Here is a 23787-nt window from a genome sequence, read left to right on the forward strand (position 1 = left end):
ACGAAACAAATAGGCAGACGCGTGCACGTTTCGTCGGAACGTGGCAGACCGTTTGGGACGAAGCGCGGATTACCGTCTCGTCGAAAACTCTCGCTTCGGGATGCATCGACGACGAAGAACGGAGCGCGAAGCGACTTACGCCCGGTAGCGTGATCTCCGACGCGTTTTCTCCGACGGTGGCGAAAGAATTTCTGGAAATCCGTAGCGGACTCGTTGGGAAGACGCCGTCCGATCGGTTTCTAATCGTTCGTTGCACCGACTGCGATCGTAAAAGCGTCACGCGCTCGTAAAAACGTCACAGCACGCGAAACAAGCAGTCGCGTATTCTGCATCGACCAGGTATGCTGTACGCGTTGTCTCTGTCACCAGGCGTTTGTTTCTTTTCGCCTTCTTCGTTGCGCCTACTCGATTCCTCCCGAGTAGAAACCAAAATACGAGAAGCATTCGTCCTGTTATAAATAAACGTCGTAATCGTCTAAAAATACAGTCGCAATCTTCGCAACGTCGATCCTGAAAATTAGCTTCTAAAAGAAATTTCTTTATCTTGCAGCGTAGTTCTTACGTTACTTCGCGCTTCGAAACGATGAAAATTTATCGATGCGCCGTGTACTCGTACGCGTGCGATTTTCGACCGTTCCCGACTCGATTCGACCACGCAGCAGCGACCATCGGCGAACAGGTTAGCGTTTAACGGCCCGAAAGCGTCGTAACGCTCAGGCGTCGCGAAGTGCACGAAGAACTCTGATCGCGTAATTTCGCTGTTGCCGGTGGATACTTGGGCGATCGCGCTTCCACGTAATACCCGACCGACCCTATTCTCGAAATCTCGACGCTCGACGCCACCGTCAACACAGCGGTTTCTCGACGATAGAACGTGCTACGATCGTAACTAGGCTAATTTTCCTAGGAGAAACGATCGCCATAGAAATTTACAACGACGATAGACCGTCGAAACGACGAAAAAAGACGAAGAATTGTCGACGTAAAACGTCCGAGGATTACGAACGAGAGTAAAGAGCGCGGTTGGCTCGTTGCGTTTACTTATCGAAGTTATCGAAGTTTAAACGAGCGGGAAAAGAGGACGCTCGTACGAGAGGGAAAAGAGCGACCGATGGGGATCCCTGGAAGGCGCGGGACAACAGCTTTCTAGGGGACCTCTCGCTTTGACGACATCGAGCGATCGATCGATCGGCTAGATATACCGTAACGCTTTCCTTTTCCGTGACAAATTGACGAGGAAAACTCGGCCTGACGAGTTGGCCGAGAATAGGAACGACATCTGAAATAGGATATCGGAGATCGGCCTCGAGCGTTCGATTTGTAAACAGCGACCCGCAGCGTACGACCATACGGCGTACGTCTTCGGTGAATCGAAATCGGACGCGTTGCGAAGGAACGTCTGGCTGCGTCTTTAACGTTCCAGAACCAAGAAAGAGAAAAAGAAGCGGAGAAAGGAAGGATGAATTCGTGGATAAACGAAAAGGAAAAATTTGGCGACCCACGTAGACCGGGACCTGTTGCCCGGACGTTGAAAATCCTTTGTATCGCGATACGCGACTAACTCGTCGTCGTTGAAAGACCGTCGCGCTGCATCGTCCCCTTTCCTCGCCGACAGCGGACGCAGAAAAGAGGATCGGCTCGGCGGAAGAGGCGGTGGGTAGCGGAGGATATGGAATCGCGCGGCTTCTCCAGACACGGCAGGGCCTCGCGACTCCTTATTTTTGCGTTCCCAGAAAAAAGGTGGCTCGCACACAATGCCGGCGTAATGACATTGGGCGAGGAGAAGGAGAGAGGAGGAAGAGGCTGGGGGAAGGGGCCCGGACGCATCGGTGAAAAGTCATGTGCCGTCGCGCGTGCATAGGAACGCGCGCGCGGTCTGCATGCCCGTCTCGGGACACGCACGTGCGTGTTGGTGGTCACCAGCACCGGCACTCTCTCGCGCGCAGGTAGACGGAACGCGCGCGCGCGCGCTCGCGCCACACCGCGCTACATCGCGCCGCATGGCCAACTCAGGAGGCCGAGGAGCGGAGGGAGAGGAAAGTTGCATCGAGTAAACGTGGAGCAACGGTGGTGGCAGCGTGCGAGCGAGTGCTCGAGGGAGGGGGCACGGAGTACGGTAGGGGGCACTAAGAGTAGGAAAATTCAGGTCGCGCCTTGACATACTTGTACTTACCACGTGCATCGGCCGAGCGGCGCATGCGCCGACCGCGTCGTCTTCGATGCACCGCACCGTGCAGTTGCACGCGCACCCGCGCGTGCCTCTCTCCTTGCGCTGCATCCCGCCAAAACCGAGTCGGCCAACGCTCGTCCAACTTTCCAGGATTTCATGCGCGAAGATCGTTCGATCTTTTTCTTTTTTTTTTCAACTTTTCTCTACCTCTCTCTCTCTCTCGCTCTCGCTCTTTGGTCTCTGCGCTTTCCTCTCTGCACGATGCGTTCTATCGTATCGTTCCGAATACCGAGAGGGAGCTCTCGATGCGATGAATCATAGATCGCGCGTTGCGGTCGTTGCGGAGGTTCGGCTGCGAAGGCAGATTACGTTCGTGGAAATTGAATAACGATGCTTGCACGGCGAATACGGCGCGATGTAGCCGGCCTGCCGGGCAGAAGCGTTTTTCAAAGGCGTAGTACGAGCGTCGTCTCGTGGGTCGACCAGAGATTATGCAAATGTAACGCGCGCGTTTCGTCACGTTTTAAATCGAGATCGACGTCGATGCTAGTCGTACTCGATGTCAGGGATATTAGACGCGATGCGATACGCGTTACGCAATCGATTTTCCTTAGGAATTCGCCAACGGAGACGGTCGCCAGCCGTATTAGTCGAACGACGATCGGACATGGAAACGGAGACGCGTGCCGTCGCCTGGTTCGTCCAAACTACGCTGGTAATCGCGTTAATTGCGATATTATCGCGCGATTAGAAGCGCACAGCGATTTCCAGCCGGTTCGACCTAATTCGCGGCGCGTCACACCGCCGGATCGTTGAAAAACTACGAGACCGGTCGGTTGTTTCTTCGTTGAGAAAAATAGCGTGCTATCGAGAAGAAGCTCGATGCGACCGCTTTTATCGCGGTTTCACGTCGCTGGAAACGAGAGGCGGCGAAACGCGGCGCGTATCGCTCGAGCTCTGCCGTGCCACGGCAAATTCCGTGAAAATAGATCGCATTTCACTGACAGGGAAAATGGCGTAACGTCGTTTTCATTGGAATCGAGGTTACGGTATTGTACATCTCGGACGATGGGTACGCGCGTCAACGCGCGCTCCGCCTATTCCTCTTCCAGTTTAGTCCACCGAGCTAGCTAATGGATATCTTCTTGCGAAATCGCATAATGCGGATACGTTCGAAATCTATCGTTGTTCGATTAACCCCTGGCGTACGCAATCGAAATACCACGGCACGGCTGAAATATTCACGAGAATATTTCGTCATTCGTCCTTAACGTAATTTCACGTTTCTTCGAAAAGTTCGGTCAGAAGATAAATGTCGATTCGAAAAGAAGAAAGTATTGGTTATCTAATACCCGGTAGATCCATTAACGGTGGCTGGCAGGTACGTTTAGCGAGGCGTTGGACCGGGTTCCGATCCAACGTTTCTAGTTTCGCGGATCTCTGACCGAAAAGCGTCGGTTTCGTTGCCACGTATCGTCGGGAAAAGTGGCCTTCCACCGGAGGTAGATTCGCCATCGAGGGAAAGGCGAATCCGTCTCTCTGCCAACGTGACTGCCGCTCGAAGAAAAGGAAAGAGCCGGAGAAAAAACGGCATAGTTTCACTGTCCGCTGTGTTGCGGTGCACGGATTCACGCGACCTTAAGCCAACTTCTCGCTACGGAATCCCCTTCGAGCTAAGTCGACCGAGATTTCTTTTTACTTCCTCTCGTTTCCTGTCTTCTTCGTTTACGTCGTCCGCTATCTTCCTTCCCATCGTATCGATCTTCGATACTTGACATTTTCAGGCAGATCGACTTCTACCAAGGAACACTCTTCCTTTCGGCAGCGTTTCGCCGATACTCGACCGTTTAACGCACGAGCGTCGGTTACGTTTCCTCCACGATCGGTCGTTTCTCGCCACGATCGACGTAGCTTTTGCGCAACGTACGAAACTGTGTATATCGACCAGCGTTAAAAATACGCGTCTTAGGGTGTCGAACGCGCGTCCCGTCCAACCAAAACGCGAAAAAGAAGAAGAAAAGGGGGGAGGAAAGAAAGCGGAGGAGCGATGTAATTTACAGAGTATCGATCGCATAGGAAACCGTGTCGCGAGAACGAGTCACGGAAATCAGCGGGTAACGCTGTGATCACGCGTGACAGTCATCGCGCATTTTCACGCCTGTTGAAAGACGCGTGCAACGAAGTTGGGAGAACGTACCGGAGTAGCTTAAAACAGACATCGACTCGTTGAACGGCCACGGAAGGAAAAGGACAACGATAGATCGGTGGCGCGTGAGTCGGGCTTAAAGCGATGCAACGATGCAAAGCCGAGTAGCCGGCTTATCTAGGCCAGGGCTAGCGTGGCGAACAGCTCGTTCGTTCGTTCGTTCGCTCGCTCGCTCGCTCGCTCGCTCGTTCGCTTGCCCGCGTATGCACGTATGTAAGTACACGTAGCGAGGATCGCACGTGCGTGCACTAATGGAAACGGAGAATCACGCGCGCGAGCGCTCGTTCGCCGAGCCAAAATGTCGTCGAGAATCTCGCGCGAGGCCCTCTACCTGCCTATCTGCCACTGTCTCTGTTTAACTGGACTCGCTGGCTCGAGCACACGCACACGGTAGTCGATGATCTCGATCTCACTTTCGATTTGCGCTACATAGAATCGCTAGCGTACTATCGGCGATTTCCACCTTGCGATTGCACCAAGTGCGTCGTGTGCTACTTCGTAGAATTGATGCTGCGAACGAAATACAGCGACTGGTTGGCCGGCATTTATTTGAATCGTTTTCCCCTCTTTTTCATTAGACACGGAGCATACTTTTTGGCGACGATAATTTCAAACGCTTTGTTACAGAACGATAGGAATAATCGTATTTAAATTAATTTCGATTTCAAAGTGGTAAATTCCTGTCGAAACGTTCTCGCCTGCTCGGTAAACGACAACGATATTTAGTTATACATTCACTGACACATTAATTTCCAATTGCATATCCTCTAGAAATATATTTACCTTTCCAATGAACGTGGTCAATCCGCCACTTCCCCCTGCAACGAACCACAGTCTACGGTGTTTCGCGCATCGCGCGACGGATCTAAATCCAAATCCAGATCTAAATTCGAAACTTCGAGACGCGTTCCGCGTTCGCGTCCGACGATCCAAAGATCCTCTTGTCAAATGGCCGCGATCGAACCAACTTTTCCAAAATACGAGCAGCGCGTCTAGAATCCTTATTACGTAAGCACGACACCCATCGAGCTGTTTATCTTCGAATTACCAGCGCAACTTTATCGCCGGAGTTTTCCAGCCGACCGGGGGCAGCCATCGCGAGGCGAACAAACATCGTGGCGGATCGAGGCGATGATGCGACGTATCTCCGCCAGTCCAAAGATAGTATTGTTTCGTAGATATCTCTTAATTTTCGTGAAATCGTCTAGACCGGATAACACTTTCCGCTCGTTTAATAATATAAATAGACTTTGCCTTAGATATAGAAAACTAAAGGAGGTGCGCACGTAGGTGGAACGGATCGTCGTTCGCTTATTTTTCCGTTTCTTTATGCACGCTCGTAAAAATATGAATTTGCATAAATATTCGCAGTCCTGTAACAACTAGCGAAGTAGAGGGCCTGTTCTACCCACTCGTGTCACCTTCGCGCGATGCCGGCTGCAACGCATGGAAGTAACGCTAGAATGCGAAAGAATCGGTGGCACCGTACAAAAGAATCTCGTCCCATTCCACGGGATAGCTATACCAAATTCAGAGCCGAGGAACAAAATTCCTATCGCAAGAGTGGCGCGCGTGTCTTCTGCGACTAACAACTGGTCGATCGGACCGATTAAGAGGAAAGATGCGATTCATCGTTCGTCGTTGTTTGGAATGGGCGTGCGGGACTGTGATTTTCAGGAAACGACTGTTCCAAACGAAAAGAAGAGAAAAGACGGAGAAAGGAGGATCGTTGGATTCTTATCTTTCGCTAATTCGTTGTCCGAAAATTCCGCGACAGGTTACGCCAGCGAACGGATTTAACGATGCGCAACCATCGGACGGAACGCACGGTAAAAAAGGAGCACGACGAAGAGAAGGACGAATCGACGGGAGTGTCGCGATCGTCGCGTGCATCGGCGATTAGCGATCGACCCAGAACTCGGACGAATGATAAAGCGGCTCGTTGACCGGTGAACGTACTCGGCCGTTTCGCCACTCGTGTATAGTACACGACGAGGAGAGGAGAGCGAGCGCGCTATCGATTCGCGCTATCTGTCGCGCGCGACTAGCCGTGGTAACTAGAACTCGAAGCAGGAAATAAAACCTGAGTCACTTTTAACCGCGTCGCATGACGCAGCGTGCATGACAGCCGCGAGCGAGCGAGCGGAGCGCACCGTGACACAAATGAAGCGTATTTTTACGCGAACGAAAGGGGACTCGCTCGCTTCAACGACCCTCTTTCTCTCTCTCTCTCTCTCTCTCTCTCTCTCTCTCTGTCGCTTTCTTGTTTCCTCTCGCTCGTGTTCTCGCTGTTTTTTCACTCTTCCTCTCGGTACGTCGCATCTAGCCGCTTGGAAATGCGCGACGCGTTCGAAATCGTTCCGGGGAGATTGAAATTCGTCGGACGTTCGCCGGCTCGGCTCGCGCCGCCGTTGCACTCTCTGTGACGTCAATGGTTGAGCAGGCATGTAACGCGCCGAGGATATAGCAGGAGATACGATTTCAAGGATACCTCCTAGGAGTCGCCGCGAGGAGCCATCGTACTCGGCCGGTGCTCCGATCTAGCGCGTGAATTTCGGTTATTCCCAAGGATTCTATCGTTCCGTTCCACTCTTCGTTCGCAATAAACAATCGTTTCTTCGCTCTTTGTTCGTGTTGGTCGCCTACGGTCTAAATAGGTGGAAACAGAGAGAAGAGACACCGAGATTCGAAGACACTGAGGTTCGTTGGAATCGCGGTGAAACGCGTCAGGGAGTAGGAAATTTCTACGTGCTTTGGTAGGCACGGAGGTCGCGTGTCGGTAAATGGGAACGAAGGGTGGCAGAAACGACGATGCGCATAGCGGAGAAGAAACCTTTACGTATTCGGAAGATCCGGTAGGGTTGAGAGCGAACGAGCGAGCGAGCGAGCGAGCGAGCGGTCTTCCCGTCCGGCCCGTTTTCCCAAGGGTTTTTTTTCCAGCCTGTTGGCCGACCGAAGGGGCATCGGCTTAAAAATAGGTCGCCGGTGAACAGGATGTGAAAAATAAGACTCGCGGAAGGTGTCGGTGTTCTCGGTAGCAGTTTCTCCGGCGTGCTCTAGCCGTCCATTCTTTCGTCCGTCCGTCCGTCTCCCTCTGACCGGTTGTTTCCTCGGTCGCTACACGGAGTCGCGTCGTTCCGAAGAGAGAGGAGCACACACGCTCGTACGGTGTGTGTCGCACGCGCGTGCACGTGTGTGTAGAGACGTCGTGCAGGCAAACGCTCCGTCGACTCTCGGCTCCTTCGACTCGGTCCGCAAGAGTTGCAGTTGCAGTTGCACGCTCGGTGGGGGTACGCAGGCCTTGGGAGAGTTCGCTGCACCTCTCGAGTCCGTCCGTCTGTCCGTCCTCCCTCTCGCCTCTTTTCTAGCCCTCCTACCGCCACCTTACCTCCCTCTTCGTCCACCTCATCCTCCTCGCGCTTCGGTGCTGCTGGTGCTGGTGCTGGTGCTGGTGCTGCTGCTGCTGCTGCTGCTCCTCCTCGTCCTCTTCCTCCTCTCGTCTCTTCCTCCACCTCCTCTTCCTCCTCTTCCTCCTCCTCCTCCTCCTCCTCCTCCTCTTTTCAGCTCGTTCTCTCGATCCTCGACCGTCGACGACTTCCCCTTTCCAAGTCGCCGGTCGAGACGTGCACATGCTAACCGGCCGCTAGCTTCGCACATGCATGCACGCGACTCTACGCTCGCGTTTTCTCCTAGTGGACGTTTCTCCATCGTCCGTGTGTCTCGTCTCCTTCTCCTCTCTCTCTCTTTCTCTCTTTCTTTCTCTCTTAACGTGTTGCACGTCGTGGTTGCATGGAGAAAGAGATACGACACGATCTTTGGGCATCGCGACGCGCGCCTCCGGGACGTTGGATTCCTCGATGGGACCACAGGACAGAAATCCTTCGCGATGCTCTCGATTCTCTTTCTTATCCGTTCAGGCTTTCCCCCTTTTCGACGTTCAAAAGTACACTTGCAAAGAGTATACACGAGGAGAATTCGTCGCTGGTCGCGGTACGCGGATAGGATTAACCTTGCATCGCTGCTCTATAGCGATTTGCAACGTTCGACGGCAATTGTCTCGGGATAGGATTTGTCTTTCCACTAGGCTCGCGGATGGACGCTCGTCGGACGATAAAGGAAGTAAGGTTTTCGCGCCAGAAAATTGCCACTCTCGAGGGAAATCCTTCGAAGAACGGCCACGGTTCGTGTGTTTCCGTGCCACTAGGAAGAATGGAGGCTTGCCAGTTGGCAAGCTTCTCTCGCTAGGCATTTTCACTACAGTTCACCTACGATCGTAACTCGTTTTTAATCATCGATCGGGTCAGCGCTTTTCTTTCTTCCCTTTTCCCTCCATTACGAATCACAATTCGTCCGTGTAGGGTGTACGTACAGTTAAATATACCATCGAACGTATAAATAGCTGAAGAGGAATTTGTGGCCAACGACGAGCGTATGGTAAATTAAATGCGATTCGACTTCCTGCCAAGAAGCGGCACTCGATCCACAGAGAGAGAGAGAGAGAGAGAGAGAGAGAGAGAGAGAGAACAAAGTTGCGCACGTTCGACCACGTTCGTACGTGGAACGGTGCCAAACTCCTGCCTTTCCCGATCGACTTTGTAGACACAATACCGAATGTTTTAACAATAATCGGCTACCCGGACCTGCCTCAGTGTCCACGCTGTTGCCTGGAAACCGGCAATTTCCGCCAACAGGAACTCGTCGTTGTCGTCGTGTTCGTCGTGCTCGTCGTCTGGTTTCGAGCGCAGGTGCGCTTCTACCTCGCGAGATGCGGCCTCGATAAAGCGTTTACGGTCCCGCGTAACCGGCGTCCACAGCCGCACCGGCGAATTATTTGCCATGCGTAAATGCCGCGCGAATCACCTATACTCGTCGTTAAATGTAACAGCTTTTTTCCTCGCGATTCGTTCCATTTTCTGCCACGACGTTTCTTTCTGCGATACGATATCGCGGACTTCGTCGTCTTTGCGTCTAATACGTTTGATAGTAATTGGCAACGAAACGAAGGAGAGTCTCGTGGCGCGTGACTAACGATCGCGAACGTACGCGTATTTCTAGGATCAACGAGGTTGCCTTACCGATTAAACCTTTCGTTCCATTCTCCGTGCGTAACTATCCCTATCGACTATCGCGTGCCGTCGAGACGCAACGCGGCTTACGATCCAGCGAGTCTATCGATGGAACGTCGTATCGAACGCTCGATCGTCGTGGCCGAGTCAGCCCCGAGTAATTAAGAGAGGATCCTGATGAAAAGTCCAGCGAGCTTTGGCTGGTAGTCGGGCAACGCCCAGCAGCGGCGCGAGGTGCAGCAACCGAATAGAATAATAAAATAAAAAGAGCGTTTAGCGACGAGGAGGGCCGCAACGTGGCGGCTGGCTGTTCCGGCCGCGTGTGACCGAGCACATTGTAGACACAATAAAGGGGAACGCTTTAAACAATAACCTCGCGGCTCGTTTGGCCGGACGTGCGTCTAAAGCACGCGTGTGAGAGGGCGCGAGTGCGTGAGTGCGCCATTCTACGTTATTCTACCTCTCTCCTTCTCTCTCTCTCTCTCTCGCTCTCCCTCTCTCCCTCTCTCTCTTTCTCTTTCTCTTTCTCTTTCTCTTCCTCTTCGTGCGCGCACTTTTGTACGCTTACTTGCACGTATACGCGTGTATACGTCATGGTTGAGACGTGTGCATGTGCGTATGTGTGTTGGGGTCGTTCGAATACGGAGTGCGGACCTTGGAAGCCGTTCGTAGCGGATCGAGGGAATCTTTCCGGTTCTCGCGGACGTGAGCCAAGGGGGATTCTTCTTCTTCTTCTTCGTCTTCGTGCTCGTCCTCCTCGTCTGCCCTTCGCTTCCCTTTTCCTCCTCCTAATGCCGGCTCCGTAGCTTCCCCTACTCCCCCCCCCCTCCTCCTCTTCTCCCTTTTTCTTTTTCTGCATTTGGTGTTCCTTACACCGAGATTGAGCTATTTGCAAGCTCGTCTTACCATCGATGGTGAAAAGAATCGTCGGAATAGAGGTTAATTAGGACGCGACAGCGTTTCCAGCCTAAAGCCGACCGTTCGTTCTTTCGGCGGTCGAAAGGATCGTTCGCATAGTCTGGCGAGCTACAACCAACCCGGTCTTATCTCTCTCCGTCGATCGTACTTCTAATTGGATTATTAACGCTCGCCAGGTTTCGAACGGCCGACGATAAAGAAAGCGGCGGAACGCGCGGACGACTCGTCCGCGAGAAAAAAAAAAAAAATCCACGCGATAGGGAAATTGGCGTAATAGCTGGCTGTTGTGTGTTATATGGAACGTGGCGGCGATTTCGCTGGCACAGCGCCGCGCGCGCCGATTTTTCTTTCTCGCCGGTGATTTTCGCCGCGAAAAGGAAAACGAGCCGACACGCACACGCCACGTATCCACGCACCCTCGTGTCCTTGGAAAGTCGCGATCACGAGAGGCCTCCTTCACGGTTTCTGGCACTTGGAGCAGCGCAGGCTCGTTCGGCATGGCAACCGGCCGCGGAACCGGCCACCTACTCTCCGCTCTGCTCCTCTCCGTTCTAATCGAGTCGAGACGACAACCACGCCGTCCTTTCCAATCGATATCCGTCCTTTGTCGGGGTTGGTCGTGCCAACCACACTGTACGTAAAGTTCGATCGTCGAACGCGATCGTTCGATGGAGAAAGAAACGCCGACGATGCACGAAGAAATCATCCGCGACGAAGCGCCAACCAGAGAAACGCGCAGCGGAGGAAAAGTGCGCGTTAGTCTCGGCCTGAATCGCCGGCTAATACCTCTTCCTCGTCTCTTTCGCCTCCGCGCCGCCACCGCACGATAACAAGAAATTAAAATCGCCGCCGTCTCGCGAGCACCGAGACGCGCATGTGTCGAACGAAAGTCGAGTCGAAACTCGGGAGAGACTCGCGAGCTCATTTCGCTTTCTGCGCTTCGACCTTCCTTCTCGTTTCTTGCGCTTCGCCGTCGACCAAAGTTCTACGACGATGTCTTTCAAGTTGAAGCACATTTCCTAGTTTTTCCTCGGTTTTCCCTGCGCACGAACATGATTGCGGAGAGGGATTGTAACGAACGAAACGCGCGCGTTGACGCTTCGTCGAAGCGCCAGGCTGAATATTCTAATGGCAGGGAAACGCGCGGCTGGAAAAAGGCCTAGATACACTTTCTTCGCTGTCGTTTGGACAGGAAACGTCGCGTCTCTTGCTCGCTGTCCTGCAAAAAACGAAATTTCTCTTTCTTCGTGTTCCCCTCTTCGAACTCGTTCAGACGCGTCCTCCGGTTTTCTTTTCTCTCGTTGCCACCCTCTCTCCCTCGAACGGTGGCCATTCGACCGATATTCGACCGTGTTCGTCCGATCGCGGCGGCGTTTCGCGAGTTAAAAACGCGGGATCGAACGATCGATAGATCTCGAAAGGCTGGATGGGTCTCGCCGGTAGAAAGCGGAGGAAAGAGAACGCGACACACCGGCTCGTGGAAAATTGTGCCGTGGAACAAAAACAAAATCGACAGGGGACGCGGACCGCGAAAACGAAAGTGATGCTACGAATTTGCGCCAGATGAACGCGATATCGTTCTCGATTAGAAACTCACACGTTAACAAGTTAATTGTTGCGTAGAAAGAAAAAGGAGAATATTATTTTTTCTGCTTCTCTCCGAAAGAAATTTTCATTTCGCACACGTACGAATTTCAATTTTCAACGGATCACGACGCTTCGTGTAGTCGCGGTTTACCGGTTCTCTGCGATTCTTTCGACGTTACTCGCTCGAACGCGCTACGTAGAGTAAAAATTGCGAAATTTTCAAAACGCATTTCGCGATGATTCGTACCATACTTTGCGCGGTGTGATCGTTTTTATCGAAATTCCGATAAACGCAATTCTCCTGCAATTTACCTACGTACGTGCAACAACGTAATCCCGGTTCGAAGCAACGATCGAAGATCGAAACGAAGATCGAAGTTTGTCTCGTGTACAGGAGACACCGCGAAAGGTAAAAATTGAGTCGCGCGAAGGACGAATGTGGGAAACGACGGCGGTTGATTCACGAGGAACGTTGCATCGGAAATAGAGCGCGCATCACGGAGAAGCGGAAAGTGACGTTCGGTGGCGTGGCGTGGCGTCGAGGAAACAGGACGGGGCCGGTGGAGTCTCGGTGATGGATTAGAAATCGTACTTTTCCTGGATCGGGCGTCATCCCGTTCCAAGATCGGCGAGAGTTACGAGGTTTTCTCTCCCAGGCCGGCAGTGTCGGCCGTTTTTGCGCGAAAATAACTCTCGGCCTGTCCCCGGCTTCGCGGTGACTCCGCATCGTGGCGAGGGACGACAAATCGAGGATAGCGAGCCCGGTTTCTACGCGCGTACGTCGCGCTACCAACCCCTTTAACGCAGATGCGAACGTTCTCCGACTGTGGACCTAGCGAATTTCGCGCCCATAAATCACTCCTGCCCTCGGTGGCTAATCTTTCGACTTTCAAATATTCCCTCGTCTATGGAATTCAAATTTAAAGTTCCGCGAAACTCAAGCACGATGAATTTCTAAATTACTTTCGAAATTCACCGGTTGAATTTTTACGAAAGGGTCGTTGACGCATGGCCGTCGCTGTGCAAACGACGATAAAACTTCGAGACTGGTTATCCAAACTTGACGGACGAGCTCGATATCGATCCGGCGATAATTCGCTCTTTTAACCCTGCTGCGATTTTTTAATTTCCCTGCCTCCATCTTGCTTTCGTTCCAACCGAGAAGCCGGCTGGCTTTTGAGAAAAATACGGTTCCGTCTAAGACCGCGCAGCAACGGTTAAGGAGTCGTAAAGACCAAAGAATCGACCAGCGTAAATCCGAATCAAAGACGATCGCGAGACTCGGCGATGGTTGGAACCGAGATCCGACGAGAAAGCAAGTTTATCGCAGCGGTCGGTGTGTTTTCAGTTTTCTATGCAAATGCATGGACGATGATCGTCGCGTCGGTGCGCACGCGTAACGAATTCCTCGTTGTAAATGTTGGAACGATCTCGTATTCCGCAGGCTCGCTGATCGCAGCGCGTGAAGTCTGCGAAAAACGCTTTTCGGCAACAATGCAATCGCAGGTTCGACGGCAGGAAGTGCAATTAAGGCCAACCTGTTTTCACTTATCGAGGAAACGGATCCGAGAGCTTCTGGTTGGCGAACAAGCCCTTCGTACGCGGCTCGTTACGTTTCTAGGATGAAATCTCGAAATGGCCCTGACGGCTTGCCGTGCATACATTGTCAGTCTGCGATGGAAAAATCGTGATTCGTTTGACCGTCGTTCCACGATTTCTCGGAAACTGATCGATTCTATTTTCTGAAAAGAGATTCCTTTAGATTTCAGTATTAAAATACGATTTTAGGTTAGTCTTTTCAATTAATTTTTCGAAAATGAAGCAATCAATCCGAAGGAAGATTAGCCTTCGCCCGATGTGCGGCTGGTCCGTGTAAGTGCCTCGTGTAATACGTACGATAATACCTGCTACGATAATAAAAATATCGATATTTCTCTTAATGAGAAATTGATGGAGGAGTCGTGATTTCGCAATAATATCGAATTAACTGGTTTCAAAGAGCAAAAGATCATAATGCGGAGAACACGTTATTCAACGAGTAATTACGAAAAGAAACAGATGTAATTCGATCGTGGAAGGAACGGTTTACGATGTTGATTCGAGGCTCGCCTAAACCCAACAAACACGATCACGTTTTTTTCGGTTACAATGGAAGCGACGCCGGAACGGCGAGCCGAGAGAAATTACGAAATCGGTCACTCTCAAGGTTCATTCTGTATGCCCCGTTGCAAAAACACTTCCGACGTTTTCGTTGCACCTGTGTTTACCGGCTGCAACGAGACGTCGAATTGGAAGTTGCTTTCCGCCGCGACCTCGTACGCACGTTCACCTATTGTGTGTACCGTGCATACGCAATCGTTCCAGTCTCGTTTCACGTTGCTCGGTTCTTCCTATACCGTCCCGAGAGCCGCTGTTGCTCGTTACCGTTCGAATTCATCCTCGAGAAGACAATGTCAGGGATTAGAGAGAAACGGACTGGTCGAAACGCTTACGCGTACATGTGTACCGATTTGCACACGCTTGGTTCATCCGACGACACCGGATCGTTTCGTCGCGATGGAATGGTCGGAAGAACGAGCAAAGGATCCGCGTTCTCCTTCCTACGATACGTGGAGTAGGTTGGTCTGAAAAAAGCCGCCGTTAAAACAATCCATATTTCACGTCGCCGCCCGCTGTTTCTAACAGTCGAGGATCGAAGGTTAATGTCATGAGAAGACGGCGCTCGTTGGCTGCTTCTTCGTGTGTCCTATCCCAATAGACGAAAAAATAGCTTTCCCTTGCGAAACCATCGCGAACAACCAAGGCAGAGCGCGAAAGAAAGAAAGAAAGAAAGAAAGAAAGAAAGGAAGAAGGAAAGAAGGAAAGAAGGAAAGGAGGAAAGAAAGAAAGAAGCACGCGAGACTGTTTGCTCGAAGGGCAAAGAAAAGAAACGAAGCGAGAGAGAGAGAGAGCAAGACAGAGGTAAAGAGGTGGTAAAAAAGAGGGAAAAAAGGCGAGGGAGAGGAAAGATGGAAAGAGAGAAAAGAGCAGAAAGTGTGTGTGGCGGAGGAGGGAGCATCACCGGCTCGAACATTGCGGTAGGCTACGCATCCGCGCATCTCGAGCGACGGCTCGCGACTGTGTGTGGGTGCCGGCATGTACGTGAAGCCGCCGACTCTGATCGAGGCAGTGTAGAAACCGAAAAGAACCGAAGTCGGCCGGCGGAAAGTGCCGAAGGTGGTGGGCTCTAGCGGCCGGAGAGTACTGTGTGCGGTGTACACGAGCGAGAGCGAGTCCGGCGCTCGGAGTTGGAGTGTGGGTCTGGAGTAGTGAGTGAACGAGTCTGGACTAGCGGGCTACCCCGGTTCCGAGTCAGTCAGTGTGCCACCGGCAACCGTAGCCTCGGTGCGGAGAACGTGGATACGCTTCGGCAATTCTCTGTTTCGCGTTTTTCTCTTTCTGCCTCTTGGCTTCTACGTGATACTCGCCGACACACGCGTACATATGTATATATATATGTGTGTATACATATATATGTGTGTATATATTACATACGTAGTCACGGAACGCAGTTTATACAGTGAAGCGAACGAGCATTTTTCAAAGTGCGATTGTTACGTGAAATCGATTCTGTTCTCTGGATTCGATCCCCGATCGAAAAGAACAGCGTGATACCTCTTGGCTGCTACGTAACGTCCGTCTGTAACCTGTCTGCCCCCTGTCACTCTCCGTTTTTTTCTTGACAAGTGCAACCGATTACGTACATCATTATCTATGTTGACAAACGGAAAGAAGTAACGAGAGGAATGGTTGATTTTATCCGAAACAACGTGATCAACACGGAAACGTCGCTAGTATCGAGAACTGTTTGCCGCTAGAAACTGCCGGTAGAGTATCCGCTGTGCGTCACGCGTACCACACGGGACGAAGACACTGCCGGAAGAGTTCTACCTCCCACGAAGATATCTATTCTTCCTTTTCCATCTCTATTCCACTCGACTCGTGTTATCGCGTCTTCGCCGACTTTATCCAAAATAATTCTTTCTAGCGACGCTTTTTTTCTTAAATCGATTCGTAATCCGATCGCTCGATCCGGCGTTCGAGTCTAACTCGTCGAGCACGATAAATCGCGTCTATATCGAACCTGTGATTCTTCTCGCGTGAAATTCTCTCGTGTTACGGTGAAATTTGTATAGAAGAAACGTCCAAGAAGAGGAAGAAAGCCGCATCGAATCGAGAATCGACCGGCGAGTGTAATGTTACATCGTATCGAACGAGTGTCAAGTACAAATCGTTGAAGATCAAGATGGCAACTGTGCTGTGGTAGCCGTGGATCAGCTCGTGGGCACAGACTGGCAGCAAGGAAACGAGGCTGGCAAAGATAAAAACGATGCTCGAGGATCAACCATTAGACTTGAGCGTTCGGGTAGGCGACTACGCGGAGTTCTCCAGGGAGGAGAACGATCAGGATCAGGATCGAAAAGAACCGATCGACGACTACGGGAATGCCGCGGCAGCGCTCAGGTTACGAGGATGCTTCGTCGCCGCCACGTCCACCCCAGAATACTCCCAGGAAAGAGAGGATCGTACCTGTTCCGAAGACTCGGACGACTCGTGTTCCGACAATAATCAGAAAGACGGTAGCACGAGATCGAGGTCCAGACCACCCGGTACCAAACCGTATAAGAAGAATCTTATGAGAAGATACCGTGAGTTTCACATTGAGTTTTCATTACACCGCGGATGTCCATGTAAATTTTAATGTCCACGAGTATGGCTAGACTGCGAATATTTATGCAAATTCGTATCTTTATCTAACGGAAAAAGCGTGACTTTGATAGAAAATTCTTTCATCTACGGAATACGCTTCGGATATTTTATACGTTTTTACGTATCCTGAACTTTCCCAGCATTTTTCTTTGCACCTTCAGATTTCTTATATAAATATGACCAGAGAAATAGGATCCAAAAGAAGATGTATATACATTCTTGCGTATATAAATTTCCTACGACTGTATAAACATTCGTAATGTTACACCTATCGGTTCCGGCATTTTCGCGCCTTTTCGCCGCCATTACGCGCCGCCTTCGAAGGTATCGATACAATCGCTTCGGAATCGAATCGCTTATTTTTTCGTTAGAACCGTAACGCTCGTGGCAGTTTAATCGTCCATCTGTTTAATCGCAATTTTTTTCTCCTTTTTTTATCGTATCTTCACGAAATTGCGGAATGTAACGAGATTTCTCTCGCAATTATAAAATAAATCTATCCTCCCGCATTGCGCACGCAATCGTCGATAATCTCGGCAATTTCGATTCGATAATCGTATTCATCGCAGCTGTCAACGATGTTATCTAACGAACCGTAAATGGAAGAGCCGGGAACCAGGAAGTGCGAATCTTTCGACTAATCGATCGTTTTCGCGGTCAAATTCAGACTTTCGAACGTGGTTAGGACTGCGTCCCCTCCCTTCTACCGCGAAATCTTATCAATACGTAGGCGTACGCATGATCGAAGGATCACAGACACACGCGTATACTCTTACTGGTGGAGGAGATACAGCGAGATTATAAATTAATCGGTGACACCGATTGATGTGGCCGTATTCGAGAGAAACACCTTGAATATTAGACCGCGAAATACATTTCCAACTTGATATATCAAATGACCTATTGCCCGTTTCGAAAGCGAGGAGAACTAAAGTTTTTGTTCTTTATCATTGTTAATCGTTATTTCGTAACAGCCTGTATAATATAACTTTATTTACAAGCGGAATTTCGAATATTTCAACATACCTTGGAACTGGGAAAAATCCTAGGATATTTTAACTACTGTCCGGCATAATTATTGGTATACCGTCCGGTATAATTAATCGTTAACCGAAAAGCTCTTACTTTGTTTATTATCCTACGTATCGATGGATGACCTAATACGTACTTGTAACCAGTTACAGACAGGTGTATACGCATTGTGCGAAAAATAGGAAATTGCATATTTTTTACACGCATGCTACATATAACGAAAAGGACATTAATGAATAGACACGAGCTACTTACCTTCTCCTCTCCCCCTCCCCCCTCCCCCTCCCCTGCAGCCACCCTCCTTACGTGTCTCGAATTACCGTTTCGCCTCTCGGAACATGTAAACTTCAACACCTGACCGATTTTATGAGCCGGCTATATCTCTTCCACCGGCGGTACATAAAAATGAAGCGCGAAAGCGAGAAAAAAGCAGGCAAAGCGTGCGTGGCGTACATACTCGCATTCGACCGAAAATACGTGCCCCCGACTGTTCTCGTGTTCGGTAGCTGTCGGGCTCGCGAGAGGGAGGCAGGAGGGGAAGAGAGAGAGAGAGAGAACGATAGACAAAGAAAGAGAGTACGTGCGTGCATGCGTGAACGTATGTGTAATTTCGACCGATAAAAATATTACGCAAGCGAACCCGCGAAGGTCGTTCGACGACGGGACTCGGGCGACGGTAAACCTCGTAGCACGATATATATTTCGACTCGTCGAATAATTTTGCAGTTTCTTCGCTCGTTATCGTGCCCCTTGAACATTTCACTGCTTCTTGTCACGGAACGAGGATAATACCTTATGACCTGCTCCAGCCCCGATAAAATTAAACTCTCGTACCGCTGTTAAGGCTGTTAAGACTCTTAAGGCTGTGCAACGGTACCGTCTTCTTAGTGGGTCCATTCTAGGATAACTCGCTGTTCTGCGTACTTGGCTAAAATTTGTTTTCTTCAATTATACGAGATCGTACGAAGTTGGTAGATTCTATCTGTCGCAAGTAAGTCGGTAGATTTACTGTTTTGTTTGAAAAGTCGAAGGAAGAAAGGGCCGTAAACGGCGAGGGGATTCTTTTGGGTGAAAGGAGCTGTAGGGTGTGACGAAAGCTGGAAATTAGGGAAAACATTTTTAATCCTTTTCAGGACACCCCAGGATTTTGTCAACGGAAGATCCCTTTTTATTCAGACTCTAACGCCAGAAAAGGCAAGAGGAGTGGTCGAGTGCAAAATAGACCGGGAATTTTCAAAAAATTTCTCTTGTTTCCATTTTCGTCACAGTTTTCCAGACAAATGAATCAACCTGCGCGTGCCCTCCAGAGCTTTTCTCCCTCCGGATAAGACGATTTTACAACCTTCGATTTTACAACCGGCCCCGTATCGAACAGATTCACGCACCCAGTTCATTTACCGACCAAGGTGAACATTAGAAAATAGAAAACTTCGAGGCTTTCGGGGAAATTTTATACGGCTATGATGTGCACGGTCTGACAATGAAAAGGCAAAGAATTACGTATATAGACGGTTGTTAGGAATCGACGATCAACGACACCACTAGCTCGGCACGCGTGTGTTTAGTATACGATACGAAGAAGGAATCGCTGATCCTTGTCCTCCGTAAAAAAGCAAAGCGTCTGTCAGCCAGAACATTCACGTTTTTTACACCGCTTTTTTCGTCTCGCGTAAAAAAATATCTAGGTTTGTTTACATGGAAAGATCGAATATCGAACCCTTCCATGAATTTGTCGTGACTGGAAAGAAAAGCCTCGACGTTCTTAAAGTCTTAGCGGCCGAACGATTCGTCCTTGCTCGTAGGGTCTTGTCTTTTCTCAAAATATTTTTTATACATCGCCTGGTATTTGGTAAAAAATGACTCACGGTTTGGACTAAGGCAAACTCGGGAACTAAGTTACGCGTTTGCTTTGATGCGAGTTCCATTTAGCGATAATTTATTCCGGTAACCTGTGTAATCGTATAAAAGCGAGGAGACTCGTTTTTATTTTCGAATCAAATGCACGCGATATTCAAAAGTATAATAAAATTGATAAAACAGATCGCCGTTTAAGCTGCGTGATTTCGTTGGTCGTTAGTTTAGAAAAATGCAAATTCGTATGAAAATCTGCAGTCCATAAATAGCACAACGAAATCAGTCGTTGCGCGTTTATCACAGCCAATAAATTGTATCGGCCGAATTGGTTTTATTAAAATTGCCGCACTTTAGAAACGGCATAGAGAAAGTTTGCTTTGAAAGCTTCCCTAGACATTTTCAAATCTTCGGTAAATACCGTAATTCCAAAATCTTATGGTTTTTTTATAACATCCTGCATATGCCGGATATATTCTTTGAAGAAAGGGCCGACAGAAAAAGAGGAACGAAAGGTTAGAAAGGGTCGTCGAGGGAAAGGAGAAAGAAATTCGGCCGCGTGTACTATAAAGTTAAATACGGTGCTACCGATGACCAGCTTGTTGGCTTTTGCGGTCTGCCCCCTCTTTGCCGCGGTATCCGGAAAAGCTTTCGAAACCTTTCACGGAGCAGGTAGCTGGCCGGTCGACGGATTATAAATTTATCTCCTATGACAACTCGAATTCCTGCTTGCGTTTTGCTATCGCCCGTTATACTCGACGAGTGAAACAAAGAAAGAGGATAACGCGGAACGGTTGATCGCCGCCGCAATTATTCCCATCGCTTCGAAGACGTATCGAGCAACCTAATATCCATCTGCTGTTAATCGAGAGCTCGTCGAGTTCCGAGTGGGCCGACGATTCTACGCAAAGCAGTCGAACGGATTATTAATAGTTTGTTGGATAAAAAAGAAAAACAAGAAACGGATTTTCGCGAATGGTGCAGGCGTGCCAACGAACGACGTGGAAGCGTGTTTTTTATCGGTGTATATCGGCTACTACGAGCCAAGCGAAGATAAGATGATGCGAAATTACGCGACCACCGACCCGTCTGATTGTTACAAAACCAGATACAGATCGGTTGCTGATAAGGAGAGAAAAAAAAAATCTCTTCTTGCCCGGTTTGTCCCCTGCGCGTATATTCATATACGTATAATATACGTAATCGCGTAGAAACACGTGGTAAAGAGAGGAGTCTGATTCTGCTCTCGTGGACGAGGCAGAAAAGAAAAAGGAAGAGGCCGAGGCGAAGGAGCAGGGGAGAGGGAGGATCATCCACGTTGCGATATAAAAGAGTCGAGGGAGGCACGCAACAGAAGATATATAATGGTTAGCAAGGAGAGGAGGATACTCGAGGAAGGGGAGAAAAGGATAATTCCAGCCTTTAAATCACTCCAAGTGAATTCGAGCGGACGTTCTCTCCGTCCTTTTCTCCTTCCGTCCAGCCCTCGCTTATCCTCTCTTTTCGCGAGAGTGCCTCGCCACGAGCAGAGGAAGACAGATTACTTCCGGCTGCACTCTCTTCCTTTATATTCGAGAGAGAGGGACAGGAGAGGGGAGAGAGAGAGAGAGAGAGGCGGGCCTCCGCCGGGTTAATCAGGAAATGAAGACCGTTCGATCGCCTCGAAGGGGAAGAAAGCAGTGTCTGTCGATTGAGCAGCCACCGCGGGGTTAATCGGGCAACGGGTGAGATCGTTCTCGGATCAACGCGAGCCAACCAAAGAAAGAAGGAAAGAAAGAAAGAAACGGGAACGCCCTGCGTGTCGACGAATCACCGAGAAACGAACCCTTTCTGTTATCTAGACTTTACTCCACGTTGGTAACACCTTGTCGAATCTGCGCTCTTTCTTCCACTCTTATTCGTATCGCAGGTATCCGAAAGTAACAGCCTTTACCTTTACTCGGCCTCTGCTCCATCGATCGAGCAATCGAAATCGAATTTGTTTAATTACCGCTCGCGCGTCTCGGCTCGCTCGATTTGTCTCATCGGCCGCTTGTTTCTCTCCTCTCCTATCTTCTATATCAATGGCAATTTTCTCGCAACTAATACCGTAACAGCGTTATAGATACTTTCGTCTAATCGTTTTTCCACGCGTTCAACTACCATCGCCGATGTTCTTACGCGTCGTGTCACAAATTCCGCAAATTCGACGTTGGTGAATTCCTCGGTCATCGCGCGTCTGTGCACTTTTCTCCAAGACTCTCACTTTGCCGATGTGTTCACCGTCGCTACACTTTCACGTTAGTCGGATGATGGCTGCTGGCTCGAGGATCTCGGACGCGTAACGAGACATCGTTCTTTTACCTCGAACTTTGTCATTGTTTGAATTGCGATAAGAGACGGTTTCGCGCTCGGCCTCCTTCCGTGCAACGCTGTTGCCGAGGGGGACAGCTATATATCGTGGCGATATATGGAAACCGTCGCTGGCTGTATTTAAATAGCCTGCGACTGTTCGAGGAAACGCGTCGCCTCATTGTAATTCAGGATATTGGCCCGGCGAGGAAGGAAGGACTAACTTCCTGTCTGCGGTTACCCTCCTTCGTACCTTCGCCTCTGCCTAGGCGTTCCGCCGCGGCGCCATACCGACACCTTTCCCTCCTTTTCTTCTCCTGGATGAATCCTAGGCTAAATCGACCTTTCTCCTCCACTGACGTATAACACGATAAATTCGAATACATCGATGCGATCTAAGAAACGAAACGTAAGCCATTAAGGACAGGGACATTTTTTCCGACTGTGCACTCAACGAGGACGATGCGGGAAAAGACAATCGCGGAAAGCGCGTTGATTTACCCACGTTGAAGTTAATCTTAAATCGGTGTCGTTGAGTTATAATCGACCACGACAATTTCGTTAACTTCACTTTACTCGAACTTCTTTACTTCTATTTTACGCAAGACAGATTCTCGATATTTCATTTCGATATTCGATCTGATTTTACTATCCTTCTGCGAATATCGTCGAACACCAGCTTTTACGTATTTCGTCTTTTCTCGCGAATAAACTACTTCGAAACAGGAAGACTATCGAACGGATACGGGTTTCGATAATAGAATCTTCGAGGAAAAACCAAAGGAGTCTGTAACGAACGATCGACAGTCCCAACACGACCGGATGAATTTTTGGCAAACACGTCCCTCGAACGCGCGTTTTATCGCGAAATTACTCGATTGGCTCGACTTTCACGGTTCACCAAGTTGCTAGGAAAATTTTCTCCGTCGAGTGCCGCTTATAGAAAGTCGAATTAATGGAACGACGCTCGTTCGACGTACTTCGCGATGGTTTTAGAAATTTTTTTTATATATTCCGAATCATTGAGAAAGAGAGTGGATATTTTGATTTTCTTTCTTCGTGGTAAGCGGAAAGAGATTTTCGAGAAAGTAGATTCTAAGAAAGAGGAAAAAGGGAAACGAGATGGAAGTCGAAACTCGTGTGCACTTCGCCAGCTTGCGGAGTCGATGATTTCGTTGGAACGGCGCTAGATCTCGTCGATATCGATCCTATCGAATCGTACGCTCGGCCGTTACGTAGCTTCGAATCGTCTTTAAACGCGTTCGCGAAACTGACCTATATTCGATCGATCGCGATAAACGATAAGGAAAAAAAAAAGACACGAAATACGATCGAGTGTGCGAGTTTTGATGCGAGTTTCCGACGATGGTAGGAGCTACTTGATTAGATATTCACGAAGATCACGCGGAGAAGATTATGCTCGCTAATTATCAGGCGAGAAACGGATCGTTATCAGTCGTTGCGCATAAACAATAACAAGGCGTCGGCATTCCATCGGAGAGAATAGTTGGCACGTTTTAGTCGATAAGCAAATAACGTAATCTAGCGAAAAAAATGTTGCTCGACTTCAACGACGATTCTAAAACTCGACCGATCTACGCGAACATCGAAATTATCGTTCTTCGACACTCGCGTCGATGGTCCGAGAAATCGTTCGCCTTCGCGCTTTCTCCACGATATTGTAGCCTTTTTGATAACAAATTCGTGTCTCGGAAGCAATTTTTATATGGCGGAATTTGTCAGAAAACATGGAACGATGTTCGTAGGTGTAGGTTCGATGTTGAAAAATGCAAAAGTTTCGTAACTACGAATATCGGTTTACCGTTGGTTACCTGGACTGCGATTGATTTTGAGCGGATCTTTGTATTTTCAGTTTA

The 23787-nt window shown here is 49.6% G+C and overlaps 1 protein-coding gene across 7 annotated transcripts in view; it reads left to right on the forward strand.

The window, feature by feature from the left end:
* Eip74EF (Ecdysone-induced protein E74) overlaps positions 1-23787 on the forward strand; it is a 143493-nt gene that overhangs the window by 75059 nt on the left and 44647 nt on the right. The window contains exon 1 of one of the 7 annotated variants that reach the window (XM_076617167.1): positions 14871-16635. The exons of 5 other annotated variants lie outside the window; for them this stretch is intronic. In XM_076617167.1, coding sequence (XP_076473282.1) covers positions 16317-16635 — 319 coding nt within the window. In that variant the 5' untranslated portion in view covers positions 14871-16316. Of the gene's footprint in view, positions 1-14870; positions 16636-23787 lie in introns of those variants that run through there. One more of the 7 variants, XM_033328758.2, reaches the window with a different exon arrangement.

This window comes from Bombus vancouverensis, chromosome 3 (assembly GCF_051014615.1).
Source record: "Bombus vancouverensis nearcticus chromosome 3, iyBomVanc1_principal, whole genome shotgun sequence".
Lineage (NCBI taxonomy): Eukaryota > Metazoa > Arthropoda > Insecta > Hymenoptera > Apidae > Bombus > Bombus vancouverensis.